This window comes from Castanea sativa, chromosome 1 (genome assembly GCF_040712315.1).
Source record: "Castanea sativa cultivar Marrone di Chiusa Pesio chromosome 1, ASM4071231v1".
Lineage (NCBI taxonomy): Eukaryota > Viridiplantae > Streptophyta > Magnoliopsida > Fagales > Fagaceae > Castanea > Castanea sativa.
In genome coordinates, this window is record NC_134013.1 from 47876845 (window position 1) to 47900513 (window position 23669).

Here is a 23669-nt window from a genome sequence, read left to right on the forward strand (position 1 = left end):
TTCATTACATGCAATAGAGTTCCTCGGCCTTTAGACTCATTGTTATCTATGGCCATGAGGGAGGGTGAGACCTTGAAAACGTATTCTAACAAATACTGGGAGATGTTTAATGAAATCGACGGCGATTTTGATGAAATGGCGATTAACACTTTCAAGGTGGGCCTCCCAACTGATCATGATTTAAGGAAATCTCTGACCAAGAAGCCCATGCGGAGTGTACATCGGCTCATGGATCGTATTGACGAGTATAAAAGGGTTGAGGAAGACCAACAACAAGGTAAGGGTAAGGCGAAGGTTATCCCTCAAGAGAGGAGGGATTTTAGGTCGGATAGGTACAATAACAACAAGCCGAGGAGGGATTTCTCTGGGCAATCTGGTTCAGCCACCCCTCAAGTAGTTAACACCGTATTCCAAGAACCAGTGCATCAATTGTTGGAGAAAGTCCGCAAGGAACCCTACTTCAAGTGGCCTAGTAAGATGGCTGAGGACCCTATGAGGCGGAATCAGAACCTTGTTTACCAATACCATCAGGATGTAGGCCATACTAGTGAGAACTGCCGGACACTTTGGAATCATTCGGAACAGCTGGTTAGTGAAGGAAAGCTAAAGCAACATTTATATCAGCCCAATAGGCAAGGAAGCAATTCGGGTTCGATTAACCAGAGGAATAATTCATCTCGGCCCCCCTTGGGAACGATCAATGTCATCCTTGCAGCCCTAGGCAGGATCGGTTCCTGTCCTACTAGGGTGATGTCTGTATCACATATTCTCACCGAGGAGTCTGGCTACAGGCCGAAAAGAATTAAAGGTGCTTCTCCGCCTATCTTGGGTTTCTTGGACGAAGATAAAGTTGGGACCATCCAACTACATGATAACGCCCTGGTGGTTACTCTAAGGATAGGGAACTACGATGTAAAGAGGGTGATGGTTGATCAAGGTAGTGGTGCGGATATTATGTACCCTGATTTGTTTAGGGGGCTCAATTTGAAGCTCGAGGATCTTACGGCTTATGACTCACCATTGATAAGTTTTGAAGGGAAGGCCGTCATACCAAAGGGACAAATTCGTTTGTCGGTGCAGTCAAGTCCGGAAATAGTTGATGTGGATTTCATTGTGGTTGACCATTATTCCCCATATACGGCCATCGTTGCAAGACCTTGGCTGCATGCTCTGGGAGCTGTTTCCTCAACTCTACATGTCAAAGAAAAGTTCCCTTCGGGAGGACAAATTGAGGAGATTCTTGGGAGTCAATCGGTAGCAAGGCAATGCATATCGGCTGCAATACTGCGTCAGGCCGAACTAGAATCCTCGACCTCGGCTACAGACAACTTATAGCAATTAACGACTCTGGATGCGCCCTATGCGGTGACAGCAAAGGAGGCAACGTGTGAAGAGTTGGAAATTTTTCTTATTAATGATGACCCTGAAAGGTTCTTTCAGGTTGGAGTATGACTACCACATCAAAAGAAGATGGAATTGGTGATGTTTTTGAAAAGCAATATTGATGTATTTGCATGGGATCCCTACGAGGCTCCGGGGGTTGACCTAAGCTTCATTTGCCATCATTTGAACGTCAATCCTGCCGTTATTCCCAGGAGGCAACCACCTCGGCATTCTTCCAAAGAACATGTCGAGGCCGTCAAAGAGGAGGTGCTCAAGCTCAAAAGGGCTGGAGCTATTAAAGAAGTTTTCTATCCAGAATGGTTGGCGCATACTGTTGTAGTAAAAAAGAAGAATGGGAAGTGGAGAGTATGTGTGGACTTCACAGACCTGAACAAAGCCTATCCCAAGACTCATTTCCAATGCCTCGCATCGATCAGCTGGTGGACGCTACGATTGGGCATCCTCGGATGAGTTTTTTGGATGCCTTCCAAGGCTATCACTAAATACCTTTGGCGTTGGATGACTAGGAGAAAACCGCCTTAATTACTCCTACGAGAAATTATCACTATAAAGTGATGCCATTCGGTTTGAAAAATGCAGGGGCTATTTACCAAAGGATGATGACCAGGATGTTCGAGTCGCAGCTTGGAAAGACTATTGAGGTATATGTGGATGATATGGTGGTGAAGAGCAAGACAGTACCTATGCATGTGAAAGATTTGGATGACACATTTCAAACGCTTAGGAAGTACAAGTTGCGCCTTAATGCCTCCAAGTGCTATTTTGGGGTGGGCTCTGGTAAGTTCCTAGGCTACATGGTGACTCATAGAGGAATAGAGGTAAATCCGGCAAAGGTCAAGGTCATTCATGGCTTGCAACCACCTCGGAATCCAAGAGAAGTTCAAAAGTTGACTGGGATGACTACTGCTCTCAGCAGGTTTATCTCTCGGTCCGCTGATAGGTGCAGACCCTTTTTCCAGTTGCTAAATAAGTGGAAAGGATTCGAATGGACCAAGGAATGTGCTTTGGCTTTTCATCAACTTAAAGAGTATCTTTCCCGGCCACCCATCATGTCTCGGCCAGAAGTCGATGAAGTCCTGTTTGCATACATAACTGTAGCTATCCATGCAGTCAGTTTAGTTTTAATACGGGATGACAGTGGAGTACAGAGACTGGTTTACTACGTTAGCAAATCTTTGAATGAAGCTAAGGTGCGATATCTACCTTTGGAGAAGGCGATTCTGGCTGTAGTTCATGCTACGCAAAAGCTTCCTCATTAATTCCAATCCCACACCGTTGTGATTTTGACTCAACTTCCTCTCAAGTCGGTATTGCGAAGTGCTGACTACTCAGGGAGGGTAGCCAACTAGAGAACTATTCTGGCAGCTTTCGATATCAAATATATGCCTCGCATCTCCGTGAAGGGCCAGGTCCTTGCCGATTTAGTGGCAAAATTCGCCGAACCCTCATTAGAAGAAACTGCAAAGGAGTTGCACATGGATGAAAAATCAATTGGTATGATCACAGGCAAAGATCTTCCGGTCTGGAAAGCATATGTTGACGGCGCGGCGAACCAGAGAGGATCAAGTATCGGAATTGTTTTGGTATCCCCTAAAGGAATCACCTTTAAAAAATCATTGAGATTAGCGTTCTCGGCCACTAATAACGAGATTGAGTATGAAGCTGTCTTAGTTGGTATGGATATGGTCCAGAAAATGGGGGGGAAGTCAGTTCATATGTCCTCGGATTCTCAGTTAGTTATGGGCCAGGTGATGGGGACTATAGAGGCTAGGGATCCGAGAATGCAAGAATACCTGGCTAGGGTCAAATGTTTACAATCCAAGTTTGATTCTTTTATCCTGACGCATGTCTCTCGAAGTGGAAACACACATGCAGACTCATTGGCCACTCTGGCAACATCCTCGGCTCAAGGTTTGCCTAGGATTATCCTCATCGAAGACTTGCTGAGGCCTGCTTTAATAACCGCGAGTGCCATCCGTATTCATCAGGTAAGACTCAGACTTAGCTGGATGGACCCCATAGTTTCTTTTCTAAAAAGCGATGTATTGCCTGAGGAAAAGTCTAAAGCAGATAAGATTCGTCGAAAGGAACCTCGATTCTGGTTGTCCGAGGATCAGAAGCTATATAAATGCTCCTTTTTCGAACCATACCTGCTGTGTGTACACCCTGAAGCTACGGAGGCACTTTTGGAAAAATTGCATAAGGGGATTTACGGAAGTCATACTGGAGGGAGATCCTTAGCCCATAGAGCTCTGACCCAGGGATATTGGTGGGCCAATATGCAGAGAGAGGCTCAGGACTACACGAGAAAATGTGACCAATGCCAGAGATTTGCACCCAACATCCATCAGCCTAGTGGTGTCCTTAATCCTTTGCCTAGTCCCTGGCCATTCACTCAATGGGGACTGGATATAGTGGGGCCATTCCTGAGAGCTGTGGAAAATAAAAAGTGGCTACTCGTGGGAACTGATTACTTCACCAAGTGGGTTGAAGCTGAGCCTTTATCAAATATTAGGGATGTAGACGCCAAGAAGTTTGTCTGGAAGAACATTATCATTAGATTTGAGATACCCCACACACTTATTTCTGATAATGGTGTGCAGTTTGATAGTAAAGCTTTCAGAAAGTATTGTAGTGACTTGGGCATCACAAATAGATACTCCATTCCAGCTTATCCTCAAGGAAATGGGCAGGCCGAGGCTGTTAACAAAGTTATATGCAGTGGACTCAAGAAGAGACTGGATGACGCAAAGGGTAGATGGGTAGAAGAGTTGCCACACATTTTGTGGACGTATCGGACTACACCGCGAAGATCCACAGGAGAAACACCATTCTCCATGACTTACGGGGCCGAGGTAGTGATACATTTGGAATATGGGTTTCCGACATTAAGGACAAGCTCTTTCAACCCAGAAGATAACGAGGGTTTGCTAGAGAAAAGCCTGTATCTAGTTGAGAAGCGGCGAGAGGCCGCCATGGTTTAACTCGCTTATTATCAGCAAAAGCTTAAACGAGGATATGATGATCATGCGAAACTAAGGCCACTTGCGCCTAGAGATTTGGTCTTGAGGAAAGTCATGGGTACTTCCAAAAATCCAGCGTGGGGAAAGTTAGCACCTACCTAGGAAGGACCATACCGAATCACTTCTGTAGCGGGCATAGGGTCATATCGCTTAGCTGATCTAGATGAAAAAATTGTACAATGCCCTTGGAATGTAAATAACCTGTGAAGGTATTACTATTAATGAAAGTTACTTTTTTCGTGTCTATTTAATTATCATTATGTGGTACTTCGATTCATTATCCTAAATATCAAACAGAAACTTGGTCATGTTTGGTCCTCGAACCACGTACCTTGTGGAAATTGATATCTTGTTCAATGTTAAACAGAACCTTAGTTAAGTTGGGTCCTCGGACCTTCTACTTTGGGGAAATTAACATTTTGATCTATTTGTTATAAATATCAAACAGAAACTTGGTCATGTTTGGTCCTCAGACCACGTACCTTGTGGAAATTGATATTTTGTTCAATGTTAAACAGAACCTTAGTTAAGTCCGGTCCTCGGACCTTCTACTTTGGGGAAATTAACATTTTGATCTATTTGTTATAAATATCAAAGAGAAACTTGGTCATGTTTGGTCCTCGAACCACGTACCTTGTGGAAATTGATATCTTATTCAATGTTAAACAGAACCTTAGTTAAGTCGGGTCCTCGGACCTTCTACTTTGGGGAAATTAACATTTCGATCTATTTGTTATAAATATCAAACAGAAACTTGGTCATGTTTGGTCCTCGAACCACGTACCTTGTGGAAATTGATATCTTATTCAATGTTAAACAGAACCTTAGTTAAGTCGGGTCCGCGGACCTTCTACTTTGGGAAAATTAACATTTCGATCTATTTGTTATAAATATCAAACAGAAACTTGGTCATGTTTGGTCCTCAGACCACGTACCTTGTGGAAATTGATATCTTTTTCAATGTTAAACAGAACCTTAGTTAAGTCGAGTCCTCGAACCTTCTACTTTGGAGAAATTAACATTTTGATCTATTTGTTATAAATATCAAACAAAAACTTGGTCATGTTTGGTCCTCGGTCCACGTACCTTGTGGAAATTGATATCTTATTCAATGTTAAACAAAACCTTAGTTAAGTCGGGTCCTCGGACCTTCTACTTTGGGGAAATTAACATTTCGATCCATTATGCTAAGCATCAAACAGAAACCATGTCCTATGGTTACATGCCTCATGGAAATTGACGTATTGATAAACCATGGTAAGTTTGACGGTTTGCTTTATGTCCCAAACTAAATACCAAGTTAAGTCTTAGACTATGTGTTGTTGTACTTTACATATTACAGTCCATGCATGTAATTTACATTAGGGTAAAACGAATTAGTATTTTTCTATTGGAGATTAAGAATCAGTTAAAGAACAACCTTTCAAGTTTCTCATTAATTCTGTCAAGGGATACATTGGAAATAAAACTCTGAAATAAAAAGGTTAAAGTAAAAGCCCTAATACAAAAAATTCATTACATAAAGAAAAGGGGGGTCTTAACTGGCCTATGCTTAAAGTCTTGGTGGGAAGATCCTGCTAGGACTTGCTGGCAGCTTCTTTGGTCTTGTCCTCCTCCTCTGTTTGTTTAAGCTCCACTTCGAATGAGGTTTGAACTTGTTTCCCTTTGTCTTTCGCCACTAGTGGAGGAACGTTTGGCTCGGCGTCCTTGCTTGGACGCTTCTCGGCTTTGCCACCTTGTTCCTTCTCTTTATCGGAACTAACAAGTTCTTTAGGAGTTGGAATGGGTTCTTGAATGATGGATGGCTGTGTTGAAGGCACTGTCTCGGGGGTTGATGTGATAGGAGGAAGCTCTTCGAGCACTTGGATGTCCCGAGGAATCCAAATGTTCTCAGGTTTCCTCAATTCAGAGGTCGTGGGAATTCCTGCCATGTTCAAAGCTTCTGCCCATACTTGTTGGCAATATTCCCTACATAGCTCTGCCAATTCCTCTGTCAGTTGATCTTATGTCACCTCCACCCCTTCATTGTAAGCAGCCTTCTTGGCAGCCTCCATAGTTTCCTTGAGGGCACGAGCCTCTTCCTTCGCTCGAACAAGCTCCTTGCTTAAGTTAGAGTTTTCTTGCTGACCTTTAGACAGGTCCTCGTCCTTTTGACGCAGAAGTTTGCGTTGCCCCTCCACCTGAATTCTGATCATTTTAAGGCTGGCCTCGACATCGTTTCTCTCCCTCTTTTCATCTGCCAACTTCTTGGTCAGGTTCTCGTTCTCCCCAAGGGCTTGGCCTAAGGCCTTTTCGGTTTCCATTCTGACCTCGAGTTTAGCTGTAGCCTTTTTCTGAGAATCTTTCACCCATTTCTCTGCAGCGAAGACTTCTTGTATGCCCTGCATTGAAATATTGAACAAGTGCATTATTGTTGAAGCAAATTCAAAGTGCGTATGAACGACTTTATGCTAAAGCGTAATGACAGCAATAATATGGGGGTAATTGAAGGACACTCACCAAGGCCAAGTCCCTTTTGAGGGAGAGCAAGAGATGTGGCTGAGTCACATTATCTAGAACTTCCATGTCCTTCGGTAGGAGAAGAGGTTGCTCCATTGCGTTAGCCAGGTGATGAGCATGTCCTTGCTGGAATGCCCTAATACTGGACTGGTAGGAAATGGGGGGCCCGTCTAACTTCAGCGCAAGAGACCAGTTGGCCTGGGTATGGCGTACTTCGGCCAGGTCACGGATTTCCCCACTCTCTACTGAAGAGGCCCGCGTCTTACCTCTGCCTACTTTCTGTTGTTGTTGTTGTTGTTGTTGCTTAAGTTTCTTCTGCCTCTCCATATCTGCCTCCTCGGCCTCATTCTTCCTCTTCTTCTTAGGCTCTGGGATGGGAATCTTAAAATCAGTCGGAGAAGGGGGTGGTGGCAGAATGGGAGGGGGTTGCGACCCAACCGCGTCCTTTTTGGGAGCCTGTGTGCCCCTCTTGGACATCAGCTTTCTAAGGGTAGACATGTCGTCTTCCTTGGAACTAGAGTCAGGCTGTGCTATTACCAAACCTTTTATGCCAAAAGTTTCTGCAGGCACGCGTTCTTTGCCCGAGAGGATGACGAGGTGATCCTCTTGAGGTCTTTCAGCTTCTTCAAGGCGAAACTGATCAATTTCCTCTTCAAGCATTTGTTGCGAAGATGTTGGTTCTTCTCGGACGACTATCGTCTAGGAGTGCGCCGAGAGAGGAACTGCGGCGATAGGGTGAGAGTACAAGATGATGGAGGGGTCGTCCGGAAGTTCATGGGCAGAAAGGAAGCCCGGTCTTGAAATGTCTATCCTTTTACGCCTCTGGTCGCCTGCGGTGATCGCATTACCAATCTCTTGGAAATTTTCTGATAAAGGATCGTATCCCAATATCAGATGGGCTGCCCTCACTTGCAAGTAATCGCTTACGAACACTTCGGATCGAAGAACGCAATTGAGATCCGCGACGCTGCAAAGACTTAAACGAGGCCGTACGTGTTGTTTGTCTGCAAAAACATCTGAAGAGACAAGCATGGTTAGGTTAGCAGCGAATGCCAACTAAAAAAAAAAAGTAATAACAAACAGTGTAACCAGTAATGGTGACGTTAATAGGAATAATTCACAGGTTAGGGAATCTGACTCCTATAGAGTCACACCTGGGTCTCCCCATTTGACTGGGCAGTGAGGACCGTCAGACCAGTTTCCCGAAGCGATTAGATAGTCGTCTTTCATGCCTTTGTTGGATTTGGGAAGACAGGATATCAGCCTAACAATGTTAAATCTGGATTTAAGGTAATACCCTACGTCTTTAAGCTTATGGCACTCGTACATGTACACAACGTCGTGCCATGTGAGGTTCAGACCCATTTGCTCGTTTAGAGCGTCAACACAACCTATGATTCTAAACACGTTGGGTGTACATTGATCTAGGCATAACCTATGGTTGTGTAGGTACTCGCTGGTTACGTTTTTCATTGGAAGGGTCATCCCACCCTCTAGGAATGCGATAATGGGGATAATAACTTCCCCCTCTTTTCTAGCGCCACCTATGGCTTCTGAAGGGCAGTATTTTAAGCCTACGTCTTGAGAAATATGGTACTTGGCCCGAAAACCCTCCATACCGGCGTTGATATCTACTAAACACTTGAATCTACCCATTTGGTGGGGGTAAGAACAGATGTTTAGAAAGGGAAAGGATATAATTGGTGGCCGAGGACAATGGCTGAGGAGAAATGAATAAAGAGGATTGAGAACTTACGGGAAAAAGCTAAACGATTCTTCATGAGCTTCTTGAGAGGAAAGAGAATGAGCAATTTTTGGATTTGATTGATTTCTGAAAGGATAGATCAAATTCAGTTTCCTAGGTTTTGGCGTAAGGGAGGCGGCCTCGAATCAGAGTTATTCTGCCCAAATTTTGAGAACGGACCCGGACCGTTAGATGCGCATCTCACCGTTGAACGTGGGAGGCAAGACGTGACTCACAGCCATCAATGCGAAAGTTACGGATTCCGAAGAGTCAGGGGCGGTTTAAAAGAAGCAAAGTGACCCTTACATATGTGGTGATTCGCAGAGCGTGTAGAGGCTTTGCTGTTGGTTCAAAACTCCATTTCTCTCCTCGGATAGGGAGAAAAATGAAGTTTTGAGGGGTTATTGTGGGGGTAAAATAAATAAAATATATATATTTGGGCCTTGGGCTTGATTTGGTGATGTAAGCCTGTCCAAGCAGAGCCTTCGAGGCCCGCAGGCCAGTTCACGCTACAAGGGGTGAAGGAGTTGTCCGAGGAGGAGTATCTCCTCGGACGGGTCATATAAAGGTCATGGGACATGCCAAGGGATTTGGAGACAAAATTTCAGAAGATTTGTTGGGTAAAGGCGTGATCCACGCAATTGTGGGAAGGAAGAACGTGTGAGAAATATCAGAGGAGAAAAAGTTGCTACCACCGCATTAAAGACCCTGCACCTACCTCCCTGGCCGCATTAATGGAGAAATGACCTCTGAACAGTGAGGTTCAGCCTTCCAGCTGGTATTTGAAGGTTTCAAGAAGGTGCTGGATGGGACAAGTATCTAGTTGGGAGATTTGTGATACATGTGGAAGAAAAAAAGGAAAAAGAGGATAGATACAAGAGAACAAGAGGGAGATAAAAGGGAGAGGGGGGCAGACAAAAAAAGGGGGAGGAGGATCGAATACTTAAACTGTAGTTGTAATATTGTTCTTAAAGAAAGAAAGGCAATACAAGTGATCCTCGACTTACGTCCGAGGAGAGTTTCTTTGCTATTCTCATCTATTGAACACGCGGATAACGGCAATCTAGCCTGATTTTTTTCTTGATCCAATATCCATAGTCTAGGTTTCAAGCCCATACTCTACAAATTTTATTGTATAAGGCTCTTTGGGCCTGAGTCCATTTGGTGACTGGACCGGGTACAAATTGTGCACTTACAGGTGCTATTGATGTTAGCTTGGTTTATAAAACATATAGGATATTAGTTCAATCGGGACATTTGGAATTACTAAAATAGTTTTTTCTTGTAATTTTAATGATACTAGTTAGGCCAAGTTTCTCATCATACTGCTATTATGTATATAATTTTGAAAATCACTATTAGATATTGCATATACAATATCAATTCACAATCACTGTCCATGAAATTCTACTAAATACAACACAAAATAAAAGAATAAACTAGTCCAATAATATCTCCTAAATTGAATGAGGATAGGTGCATAAGATCATTCAGTTCAATAACAATTTGTTACGTTCAAGATCTTGGCATACAAAATATTTGAATAGAAACTGTATAAAAAAAATATGCTCATAGTTCAGAGAAAATATAACAACAAAACTCTAAACAATTTAATTTGTATGGAAAGCTAACAAAAGCAAAATTCAATTTTGAATCTAATTAAATTTTCTCTAAGCATTGGTTTTATATATATATATATATATATATATATATATATATATATATATATATATATATATATATATATATATATATATATATATATATATAATTATGTTTTTTATGATTTATTTATATTAAACTCCTTGTTTTCTACATTGAATTAACAAATTTGACACAAAAATTAAAAAACTTACATTAAATAAGAGTCATAAGACACATAGCGCAAAATTAAACTCTAATTGAATTTCAATTTTTACACTAAATTAATTAACTTCACACAAAATTTAAAAACTAAAATTGAATGGGACACGAGGCGTAAAATTAGACTCTAATTAAATTCCAATTTGAAATCTAATTGGATTTTCTCACATCTTTGACACTAATGAAATTTTAGGGACATGTCAAATAGTAATAGAGTTTTCTTTATGGATAAAACTTATTATACACGTGCGTATACAACTTGAAATCGTGGGTTGAACTCACCTTTTAAGTTATAAAACATGTGTGTAACAAACAGTAGTCCTTCCTTATTAATAACAAAGAGATACAATTCTATGATAAAACACATAGGCTCAGACAAAATCACTCTCTTTTTATCTCAGTTAAAGCTTAGAGTTCAATCAAAATTAACTCTTTGTTTTATTAGTAAGATCTTTAGGGTATGTTTGGTAACTTTTTTTTCCTTATTTTCTATTTTCAGAAATAATTTTTCTATTTTTGAAACTAAAAAACTTGTTTGATAACTCAAAATGGACAGAAAACAAAAAACTGTTCTCAAAACTCAATTTGTGAAGGAAACCAAAAACATGCAAAAGACTGTTTTTAGTTTCTAATTTTCAAAAGTCAATGAAAACACGCATTTAATTTAATGAATATGTCTCGTTTAATGAGTTAGCATTAAAGTTCAAATCCTAGTAACAAAATATTTTTTTAGTATTTTCTTTTCTTTTTTTCTTCAAAACACTATTTTTTTAATTTCAACTAACCGAACATGTTTTTTATTTCAAAAAAAAATTGTTTTTTCTTTATATTTTCAAAAACAAGTTTTTGAAAATAGAAAACAAAAACTTTTACCAAACATGACCTTAGTTTCTCAATAGAGATAAAAATTAGAAGGGCAATTTCTAGCTTGAACCAATAACTGTGATCCACCACTAAAGAAAGTTCCAACTGAGGAGGCCAATCCAACTAAAAAAGTTAGGACTAGGTTCTAAGTTCTTGCAACTCTATACCTGTATTCCTGTTTAACAAATGCTACCAAAGCAATAAATTTCAAAACATTCACAATTTGTTGAGGTAATAAATTGTGATATGTAATTGTAAATTTGTGATTTACAATTATATTTTATGTTGGTTTTAATTCCGTGTCAAATTTTATTGTAATTTTATTCAATCATTTTCCTGTATTTTTTGTGGGATTTAATGTAAGGGTTGAGTGTGAAAGTTTGGTGAAGATTTGTGAAGAAGGTGAATTCATGACTGGCTCGTGAGTGACAACCCGTGAATGACCACGTGAGAAGCACATGTTGGAATCTGAACAATCTCATGTCAGGCTGGATTTCACTAGTCACTTCATGACTCAAGCCAAGTCACGAGTAACTAGCAAAACCCACTACCTGAACTTATTGTGTTTTTTCTCATTCCTTTACCAACAATATATAAGCCTACATTACCCACAAATTTGTAAAGGGTTTTTCCAATGAATTTTTGAGAGAGAAAACCCTAACTATACACTTGAGAGTTAGAGATTGTAAACCCACAATCATCTATACCATTTCTCTTAAGTTTTCCTCTACTCCTACCTCTCCATTTACATATCCTTGAGAGGTTCTTAACCCAAACACTTACCTCACCTAATCTGAGTGTTGAGAGAAGTTTTAGTGCATGTGGGAAGCACTGGAAGAAGCCATTGATTGGCAAATGCAATTTGGAGCTAATTGCGAGATTTGGATAACTAGTGAAGACATGGCTCCGTGAAGCCCGTTGATAGCTGGAACTTGGAGGGTTCAAGTACATTGGGTAGATTAGGTTTGAAGGGTCTTTTTGATATTCGTGTACTCCAACTTTATTCACTAGTGGATCGATTTTGGCCTGTCGTCGAATTCTTTGGTTTCCTCTTAAATAACATGTCTTTGTGTTGTCTTATATTTGCATCTCTCTTCGCTTACTCTTTAAGCTTTATTTTTGTTGTTGTTTGCTTATAGTTATGGCTTAGAGAGTAGTTCCTGTTATTGCGTATTATTTACTTTTGTTTCACACTTAGATAAGTTAGAGTAAAAACAATTTAGCCATAAGTTTAAAATTGGAGGTCTAAACAAGTTATAGTATTTCACACTATTTGAGCTTTCAGTAATATATTACCTTTATATTGGACTACAATTAACCTCACTTTTATAATTCACCAATCGCAAACTGTCACATTAACAGTTGTGAAATTTGATGTGAAATTGGTTGGTGCCCTTAGACTTATTACTGGTCTCATTAGGTAGTGGATCCTAAAGAAGATGATAGAATGTAATAAGTCATTTAGAGTACCTAATCCCCACCCACACTTGAGAAGTAAATTAACCAAATCAAACAACGGATTGCCTGAAAAAGTGAGAAGCAGTCACAGTTACACACAAAATTGGTTTGAAAATCTCACACACCATGTTACTTTTTTTTTTTTTTTTTTTTTTTTTTTTGCATCGCAATAAGGATTAGGACCACCTCTTTCTGGTTCTAATCGTATTCAAAGAAATTTGAGACACTTTATAAGAGAATCATAGCCAATATGCCACTATCTTGTTCATCCTACTAAATTAGTAGTCACAAGTCCAAAATACCAAGTACTTGAGAGCATTGATTACATTGGTTAAGTTCAAATAAGTTGGCGCCCACTCAACCTATGGAATGCTTCGTCTTCGTCAACCCTTCCTTTTTCAACGAAGAATTTCTCAAACATAAACAATTAAAAGGAATTATGACTTGGAATTAAGGCATGTAATTCTTGGTCTTCTCTATATGGTACCAAGCTTTCATGGTTCAAGATGGAGTCACAACTTACAGCAAGGGTTGGACTAGTATTGCCCAGCTTGATTGTCAAAGTCAAAATTACCTTTTGCCTCTCTAGTATAGTTCTTCATATCGTAGCCAAAAGCTACATCAACAAAACACTAAACTCTACTTCTCTGCATACCGAATTTAATCAAGATGTATTTATTTTAGGACGGAGTTTAGCTACAAAATTTGTTGTAACCTTAGCTTACAATCTTATTCAATAAAATAAAAAATTACTACATATTTTGAAAATCTAACCATTGAATTGTATGTTCTTTACTATTTTAATACACATGTCAAATTTTGTGTCAATCAGATATTAATTACAATATGATTTATAAGCTTAAATTTTACGCATAATTTTAAACTACAAAAACTTGCAATTTAAACAATTTATTGATGACATAGCTATTGATCTTTAATTTTTTAGAAATTTTGCAAACATGAAGATTATAAGAAAAAGATGTAATTCAATGGTGAATTTGTCAAAATTCACCTTCAATAACAAGATATTGAGTAAGGTTATAGCCTTAAACTACAACCAATTTTGTATCTAAACTTTGTCCTTTTATTTAAAATTCATTCTCTCTAACTAGTAGACTTGCCAAACACTACTTTAACTGTGTTAGCATTTTCTTCTTCTTTTTTAAGTATCGTAGGCAAGTATCTAATATATCCCATTCATTCTTCTTGATTCACAATCATCAAAATTTTAGCTGGACTTGATTATTCCAACCATTTGATTGCAAGAATTACGCTAAATTTTCCATTTCAACATCAATTTGTCTTCAAGATCACCCAGTAAGTTCATCTTAATAAGAAGGGAGTTTTAACATTTTTCTTTTCCTTCCATCACTTTCCAGGGAAATCTTCCATCATATATGTAGCAGAAGAAATGGTAATTAAAACAACAGCTAAATTTAAAAATTAATCATCTCATTACACCACTTGCCAATAAAAAGAGAAATTCAAGATCTAAAAGACCAGCCCTTTCTGATACACAAGATAAAGTTTTGTATCAAATTGCTACAAATTTACCCAAATTGTCTGCATTAGTATAGTTATTAATTTTCAAAATGCAATGGACTAGACACCTAGACAGCATTGCTTGTACATGCAACAGAAGCCTTTTTCTTTTTCAATGATTATCAAGCTTCCTCAAAAAAATAAAACTAAATTTGCAAAAAAAATGTAAGGAGACACATGATCACTGGGAAGTATTTTTTATACAGTGCTCATCAAGCCAAGAAATTATATCATTAAAAACCTGAATTATCATTTCATCTGGCTCACCCTCGAGAAGAGAATGGCAGGCATCCTTATAAAGGTTAAGCTTCTTGTCTGAACTTCTTGCTTTCTCATACAAGGCCTTGCTCACAGATGGATCAGTTACAATATCTGCCTCTCCATGCAAGATCAATAACGGCAAAGAGACCTGTAATTATGGTAATTATGAGTCTAAATATACTTATAGTTCCAAATACATTTCATAAAACTATTCTAATGTTGACAGAAACATCTAGTTGAAACAAACTACTTCTCAAATAAACCCAAAGTCATATTTGCCAACATGTAATCTAGTGATTTTTTTTCTGTGGTAAATTGCTTGTTCCTATAACTCAGATCTGTAGGACTTCCTCATGAAGCGCATTTAAAGACAAAGATCTTGAAAAAGCATACACTATCTTGCTCTATATAATCTCATTTGCACCAGATGAATATACCATGAGATATATAAAGTGTAGCCTATGCAACACTTCAGACTTGGGTACTCATCCTCATGTCAGTTGATGGAATGTTAAGAGGATGGAATCAGTCAACCAATTTAGGAAAACTGACATTTTAAACTTCAGAACGGTATAGCTAATTGGAAATTAACTAATTTCTACGCTTTGAATAGGTTAAGCTTTTATTTTTGATAAATAAAAGTTAATTTAATGGAAAGAATAGGTTAAGCTTTTATAAATAGTGAGTGTCCTCTTTTATTGGACATTTATATATTTAAATCTTATTTCGAATGAATCCAGGCAATTTTAGAGAGGCCACGAATAATGTAACAGCTTTAATTTATAACAGATTTCAGCCAGCTAGATGGGCCCCTAGGAAAACTGATAAGAGATTTAATGCATGCAGAAAGAAAGATAAGAAAATAACGACTGTTAAAACTCAAAAGTATTAAGTAAAGAGGCACACAGAACAGACTGATTAGGATCCATTCTGAGCAGAAGTTGAAGACAAAGGCACGGTTAATTCAACTTTCTGATAAATGTAACAGAGAGAAGTCATTGAATGAGCATACATCTTCCAATCGATGTTCTATCTCCTGAGTGGTTTTGAGCATCTCCACTGCAGTACGCAAGCGAGGTTTATCCTTGTAAGCAATAACGTTATAAGCTGTCTGCATTTAGAGAAATATTAAAAACATTTTAGCTAACAGTGTCCATTGTAAGAACAGGTGGACTAGTACAAAAAGGCAGTTAACATTTCACTGAGAATAAGATGCCAACATTACAGAAAACTGAAGCAATCGATATCATTAGACTTTGCTAAAAGCATACAACATAAACATTTTATATTTTAAATCCATGGAATTATCTAACTGCATAAAAAGAGACAAACCAGCTCTCTATATTTCACGTCCCTAAATGCTGCTTCAGCCAAATCCTTTTGTGGAACTAACTTAATTGTTGGAAGAAAACTAGCCACACCAATCAGGATTTGCTTGAGTAACCATGGGGGAACCATGTTATCTGCAATCTAAACAAAACAATTTCAGTTAATATAAGGTCAACTAAAACGGTTTCTAACTTAGGTTCAGAGGAGTACTTTGCACATAGGCGCGACAAGAACAGCACCATCCCATGCATTAGGTTGTTTTAGGTGCATTTTCAAAGCTACAGCTCCACCCAAAGACTGACCAAAGAGGAAGCTTGGGAGAGTACAGAATTCAGGGTTCTCTGCAATTCAAATTTAACCAAATAATGTGAACAAGCTAGTATATGACACCATTTTCATTTTGATACTTCCACAGGATAGTATGTTAAGTATAATATGATAAGTTATATACAGATCATTTAGTGAGAAATTTACATTATGTATTTAATAACAAATTCTGAGAAAGAGAGATTAACACAAGATGCAAAGTCATCATATGTCATGGTTTCGGTGATTGCAATAGATGATACTTTTGCTTCCAAATGAGCAAACAGTAAATAACAGTGTCAACTTTGTTTGATTAGTAAATGACACTGTCAACTTTAAAATCCAATTGTTTCTCCTACACCATATAAGCAAAGAAAGTTATCAAGGAGAAGCCTAGCTTATGCCTGCCACATCAAAGGAATTATTCCATATGGAGGAAGAAAATTCACAACACGAAAACAAGTTTAATCAAATTCCATTGAGCTAACTGGAACCTACTTTCCCTATTTGCTGATTTCGACTCTTTGGCAATAGAGTGATGTCAACTTTGCTTCTAATTACAAACAGTATACCACAAGCTATAGGGATTGCTTTGAAATCTCAACAGCAATTTTCATTAACGCCACATGAAAAACTACATTTATTTTGTTGATAAATAACAAAATTAATAGATGTAAAAACCCAAGTACGCATGAAAAACTCTTACCCACCTAAAACATTAAGGATGAAAATTGATGAGTCTACGAGAAGCTAAGCAGGAGGTCTACTGGTATATTCCTATGATTTGAAGATACTTATGCCCAGAAAAGGATGTCCTACACTTGAAAGCACAAAACTTTTTTTTTTACAAGTAATAAAGATTTATTTATATCAAAAAAGAGACACCCAGGTACATAGGGAGTATACAGGGGTGTACATATCAAATACAAAAGTTACATAAATCAAGTAAATCCAAAATTGAAGAAAAGGGTTGGTTTCTCCACGCTGAGAACTAGTTCAATAAGATTCTAAAAAATAATAACTTGAGATCAGGCATAGAACACCCACTATCTTCAAAGCAACTACTATTTCTTTCCTTCCAAATACCCCACATCAAACAATGAGACATAAAAGAAACTGCCTTCTTCTAAAATAAAGGCATGGAGGACTGCTAAGCATATTTGTGTCAAAATTTACACATACTTTGGTGAATATTTTACTAGTAAATTTTCTTCCACAAACTAAAAAACAAATATATGCGTGAGCATGTGTTTCAGTGTTTGTGCATGTGGGAGCATGTGTTTAGTGCTTGCTATTTGTCTTATAGTACATTTCATAAGACAAATATGTAGCCATGACTCCATTACTTTTGTTTCTGGGAATTAGTACACCAGACAGATTGTGCTTGCAATGAAGGATGACACCCATGTCAACAGAATACAGCTAAAGGGGGAGAAAAACAGCAATCAGTCACTGACATGCAACAATATACTTCCTAGGAACCTTAAAAAAACACTCATTGAGCAGACAAAGAAATTAAACAGCTTTCCATGTAGGTAAATGGTAAACCTTGTAATATTATTTCTCTACAGAATTACTTATTCAAAAAAAAAATTATTTCACTACAAGATAAAAGAAAGGAAAAAAGAATGTCATTATTTAAGGTTGTTGCAGAAAGGTTCAACAAAAATGACATGAAAGTGTGAAACACATTAGCTTTACCTTTGATTTTGGAGTATTGCTCAATTACATCATCAACAAGCATGTCAAAGCTGGGAATATAGCAGTGGAGACCTTCTGAAAGACCGAATCCCGGGTAATCCATTGCAAAAACTCCATATCCAGATGATACCAATTTTCTTGCAATTCCTGTTAAGAATGCATGACCACATCAATAACTAAGTTCCATTATCACAAATTGGTCACTACAACTACTTACATGAGCTAATTGTCCTCAGTTTGTTCAACCAAAAAGAAAAAAGAAAACAAAGCTCCATGCCTTCACAGAAAAATGTGCAGGTATCTCCATAACCATGACAATAGTACACCATAGCTTTGGGGTGAGAGGTGACTGGAAGCCAACTTTTTGAGAAAATTTTCAATCCTCTAGAGTTCACTTCATATGACTGTACAAGAATAAGAAATTATCATCCTTAATGAAAAAGAATAGAAATAGATACTCTGTAAAAAAAACTATTCAGATCAAGACATGAATTAAAAACAATTTACGCTAGCATTATAAATGAAAATTTGTAAGAAACCTCTTTCACTGCCACCTAAGAAGAATTAAATGATGACTTAAAAAACAATGGAGAGGGGCGAAATCACTTTCCAATTTCCGTGGTTTTTAAGATAAATTCAGGTTTCCTATGGTTATTAATTAGTTTGTAGATAACTTTGGCACCTTTAACAGCTAGTAATAAATTAATAAAAGTAAATTGCTGAGTGAAAAAATATATTTTCACGAGAACTAAGTTTTAGCATCTAAAGTGATCAACAGGAATGAAGCTGCACTGCCCCAATCTAACAGGAAAGAAGACTCCCCATTTAAGGATAAGAAGAGAGTCAAAGACTCTAATGTCTCTTAATTGCAATTTGAACTAGAATGAATGTTGGAGATCATTTATACTCAAATGACAGTTTTTAGAAAACCCTCCCCTTCCCCACTTCTCCCGTGCAGGGGACAAGGAAAAAGCAATGGTTTTCTGAACATATAATAAGCATTTTTAAGCTGCATAAGCAAAAACTTTTCCACACTGGCAGCTGGAGTCTTAAGAACAGGTGCATTCACATCACCCTTTCTCCACTGCAACAAACCTCAGCCAATTAACATTACCGTAGTGTTTAAGCAAATCATATCAACGAAGGCTTGCCAATGGGAAGTTCTCAAGTTGCACTTATGAGATGTAAATTATGTAATGACATTGTTTGTTCATTTCAGATACCATAAGTAAAACAAAACATTCAACTTATGACACCTTAAGCGACTCCATTTCACACATCAAAGCCTCCCTAGAAATAAAATTTGACCAAAAAGAAATAGATTTCATAGATGAAAAATCTTGATTCTAGAGTTCTTACCTCCTCCACTTTTACTCCTTCAGATGGCATCTGCAACACAAAAAAATAAAGTAATCAGTATTACTCATTAAAAAATTGAATGAGGGTAAACAGTACACTAAAGTTTGTTTATCAGCCCATACCCATTAGCCATGGTCTCCAGGATAGAATGATCTGTCCCAAATATTTGTTAGAGTAAATTGATGCATTTAAAATGTGTTACAGGCACAAAAACTGCATGAAGTTCATTGTGTGTGCGTGTGTGGATTTGCAATGGAAACAATGAAGCAATTTGAAAATAGCTAGCAATTACAAATGAATTCCACCAAAAACTAATTGCCATAAAAAAAACAAAAGCAGTTTCCTGAATAGTCTTAATCACTGAATTCCGTTTCTGCAATTATTCCTCAATTGCCATTAAGGTCAATGAATCACACAGCTTTAGGAAGTAGGAACTTCCAATCACAAAAATCATCAATTTTACTATTAAAAAAATAAAATAAAATAAAAACCAATTCAACTTTTAATTTTAGTTAACCTCCCCAAACAGTAAAGACACACAAAAAGACACAAATACATAGACACCAGACAATAGAGTTATAACACAAATTGACTCATTAATGCAGTAAACAAATAAAATTCAAAAGTAAATTTGTATATTTGTATAAGAATAACAATTAAATTATGTAAAAAAGACAGTTTTAAACCACAACTGTCTTAAGTTCATCTTTTCTAGATGGTGAATGCAAGTGGTTTCACGTAGAATAATAAAAGACATGCATAATTGATCACCAATTCAACAAACCAATGCAATTGAAAGACAATTTGAAAGCAATACCTTCAACAAAAGATAGATTGAACCATTGGATTCATTAAATCAACAAACCAATTCAAACACACACACGCACACACACACACATATATATATGCATTGAGTCAGGCTGCACAATTTCATTCAATAAAACAATAAAAGAACACACCCAGCTCACATATGTATATGAGTTAACTTGAACAGTTAGACCATTTGATTCACTCTAAAGCAATCAACTCTCACACACACAGAGACAAACGTGGTTTCAAAGAAGGGTGTTTGGCATGTCATTGAATCAGACCAGATAACAACAACATAACCGGTTAAAACTGTTTTCACTATGGTAAATTGTAAACAAAAAAAAAATTACCAGCTGAAAATTGGACTCAAATATATTCCTAATGCCAGTTTTAAAATTGACATTCACACACACACACACACATACACACATACATAGGAGAATTCTACCATACAAATTTACGTAATTATTATACAATACATATTAAATAAAACAATGTCCTATGTTAAGTGTTAAGATTAAGTATACATGTTACAAAACATCATAGTTTGTCCCAACATATATATACATATAAACAGGATACAGAAATAAAAGTAGTTTTAAAATATTGAACTCGTTTCGACTTTTTTTCATTCAGCTATGTATATCAGAACCGAAACATTTCAATAATTTAACAAACACCCAGTTTTGACGGTAAACCAATGGAACAGAAAAACGAAAAAAGAAAAAACCTTGAACAAGATGTGATCAATCTGAAGCTGAATACCCTTGAAGGCCTCACGAGCGCGCATTCTGGCTGGTACTTGGTCCATGTTAGCTTCCAAAATCTTCTGCAACTCTTCATCAACCCCAGCCAACTTCACCACTGGCGCCATCACCTCTCTCCGTCTTCTTCTTCTTCTACTCCTCAATTCTACAAAACCCACTTTCTTAATACACAAACCACTAACAACAATAATAGAGAATGCAACACTTTTTGAACACATAAAACATTTCTTAGAATTTGACTGTTCTTTTTTATATATAAATATTGTATGAGTACCGTCAAAAGTGCGTTGAGTGTAGAACTTTCCGGGGGGGTTCAAAGCCATATATGTTGTGGGCTTTTATTCTATAATTATTATTATGATTTTGGTCCCTTGCTTTTTTTCTAATCAGAGAGAGATAATGAGATCTGACTGGCTTTTTTACCAATAAAAAAAAGGATAATGTGTTGGAGATGCGATATTAGCAGAGGATGCTTTCAACTTTTAGGATGTGAAAACTCTTTTTTTTTTTTCTTTTTCTTTTTTTTTTTCTTTTGCGTAGAAATGATATATTATTGTTGGGCAGAAAAGTAATTTTAGTGTTTAATTTAAATTTAAACTAATAATAACTGATCACATATAATTTGTTGTGAAAATATTGTAAAAATGCTGTGAACGTAGCATCTCTCTTTCTCAAAATATTATAATGTGTTGTTTTGTTTCTTCTTCTTTTTTTCCTTTTTCATGTTTTTCAGAAGTGGAATTTTTTCTAATCGGTTATAAAAATATAAAAAAAAAAAAAGTAGAATTTTTATTTTTTATTTTTAAATTGATAACCGGAGGAGGAGGATAATTTAAATTATTAGAAGATGACAACTAATATCAATGCGGGATTTTTTTTGTTTTTTAAGAAAGATGTGGCCATGTGGAATTGTTTTTAATAGAGTTTTCTTTTTCTTTTTCTTTTTTTAAAGGCAAGTCTAAGCTCAAACCAGTATTTTATTATTTGTTATTTTTTGGTAACTGTACAAAGAAAAGTAGTGTTTTGAAAAATACACTAAATAATGTTTATTAAAGTCATAACCTCTTTAGATGTTTGGGTCTTAATTGCAATGAATGCTTATTAAAAATTCAAGTAATAATGAAATAAAACTTACATAAAAAAGTTGAAAAGAAATTACAAAACAGAAAAATAATGTTAAAAACTTTGCCTTCATAATCATGAATATAATTTTTCCTAAAAAATAATTACAACGTTACCGTGAAGTACCAAAATTTTCCATTGTGTTTAAAGAAATAATGTGATGGCGGTGTTTCTTTTTCAATTGAGTTTTTTTGTATCTTATGAAGTGTGAGTGGCGTGTTTGGGTTGGGGTGTGTAAGTTGGACACGTCAATTGAGCTCCACTGTGTAGAAGAAGATGGAAGAAGCGTACAAAAGTTAGAGGATAGATGAGAGATGATGAGTAGACGTGTGGCTTTTATTAGTTGCAGAGGACAATAAGCGTGGTAGGCGTAGCTGAAAATGAAACAAGATTCGGGGAAGGCCACTTCCATGTTACTTCATTCCACGGAAGTTATGTTGGGTACTAGTAGTACGTTGTATGTACTAGTACATGTTAAGCTTTCACACAATAGACCTTAAGGTTTTTTTTTCTTTCTTTTTTACATTCAAAAAAAAAAAAAATCAATTAACCTTTTGTGTTGGCATGAATAAAATCTCATATCTATTTATGGTATTCACTTTACAATGAATGTTTTTTATTATCAAGTCAAGATATTTATTAATTTTTTGTATAGGCTGAAATTGAAGTTTAGATAGATTTTATCAATTAGGCTAATTAGAATTCAAAAAATTGTTTGTATCTGGAAGTTTAGATGGATTGGAAAGAAATAAATAAAATTTATCTTGAAGAAAATTCTATTTATGCATATAATTTTATAAGGACCGACTATAAATACATTATCTAACTGAATAAATATGTAATTATCTTTATACAATTACAAAATTGGCTTTATCTGCTTGGAATTATTTACTGTTTGCTTATCTATTATATACCACAATTAAAAATTGGAATTATTTAGTGTTTTCTTATCTATTATCTACCACAATTAAAAATTAAGACAAATGGGATTTAATTTTTCAATTAAATTTCAATTAACCGTTTTAAGGACCAACCAAAATTAATCTAAGATTTTGACCCCAAAAAAAAAAAAAACCCTAGGATTATCATTTGCATGCATGTCTATGATAAGTTAATTGATTGGCTAATGAAATTTAAGCTTTTAGAAAACCATGATCTAAGTATTGTTTTGCACACTGAAAAAGACCAAATTATCCTTGATTTCACAATGACCACTTGTCATGTGAATCTTAAGGATACAGCCATTTATGGAATTTTCCCCTAAGTAAAATTATTATTTTAACTTTGATGCTAAAATGGTTGAAAAATTTTGAATTTTATTGGTTGTGAAATGATGCAGGGCATTTCAAGTAGCTGTATCCTAATCCCCTTATATATGTGAATGAAAATAAGCCTTGAGAACTTAGTGTTCTTTGTAGAAGCGCCTAACTACCTATCAATGTATTATAAGCAACTCACTTTCTATCTAATGCTCCATTTGTTTCGATAAAAAATTTTGTGTAAAAATAGTTTTTTGTGTTTTCTAGTATTTGGTAGTAACAGAAAAAATGAGTTAAAGGTAAGGGTGTGCAAAAAAATGTCAAACCGAAAAAACCGGCCGAAACCGACCGAACCGAT

The 23669-nt window shown here is 36.7% G+C and overlaps 2 protein-coding genes across 3 annotated transcripts; one reads left to right on the plus strand and one right to left on the minus strand.

Annotated features, from left to right (window-relative positions):
* The first annotated feature begins 477 nt into the window (after positions 1–477).
* Positions 478–1452, plus strand: LOC142628641 (uncharacterized). Its single transcript, XM_075802694.1, has 2 exons — positions 478–921; positions 1441–1452. The coding sequence occupies exons 1-2, from the start codon at positions 478–480 to the stop codon at positions 1450–1452; spliced, it is 456 nt and encodes a 151-aa protein (XP_075658809.1).
* Positions 1453–14326: 12874 nt separating this feature from the next.
* Positions 14327–21354, minus strand: LOC142622442 (caffeoylshikimate esterase). 2 transcript variants are annotated; one of them, XM_075795906.1, is made up of 9 exons: positions 21205–21354; positions 20894–21075; positions 19354–19383; positions 18272–18398; positions 17995–18141; positions 16198–16328; positions 15991–16128; positions 15671–15769; positions 14327–14806 (listed from the first exon to the last, which is right to left on the minus strand). In XM_075795906.1, the coding sequence occupies exons 1-9, from the start codon at positions 21251–21253 to the stop codon at positions 14579–14581; spliced, it is 1131 nt and encodes a 376-aa protein (XP_075652021.1). In that variant the 5' UTR covers positions 21254–21354; the 3' UTR covers positions 14327–14578. The 2 variants fall into 2 exon arrangements, with proteins under 2 accessions (XP_075652021.1, XP_075652020.1); XM_075795905.1 differs by lacking the exon at positions 21205–21354 and having other exon boundaries at positions 20894–21163.
* Between the last annotated feature and the right edge of the window lie 2315 nt (positions 21355–23669).

Bases quoted from the DNA above. Each gene is read 5' to 3' on its own strand.
- LOC142628641 (XM_075802694.1), top strand. From the start codon at position 478: ATGGCTGAGGACCCTATGAGGCGGAATCAGAACCTTGTTTACCAATAC.
- LOC142622442 (XM_075795905.1), bottom strand. From the start codon at position 21,148: ATGTGTTCAAAAAGTGTTGCATTCTCTATTATTGTTGTTAGTGGTTTG. The intron at 18,399-19,353 runs GTAAGAACTCTA...ATTCTTGTACAG, and splicing joins AAGGAGTAAAAGTGGAGGAG to TCATATGAAGTGAACTCTAG. The intron at 14,807-15,670 runs GTATGCTCATTC...CCATAATTACAG, and splicing joins TAGAACATCGATTGGAAGAT to GTCTCTTTGCCGTTATTGAT.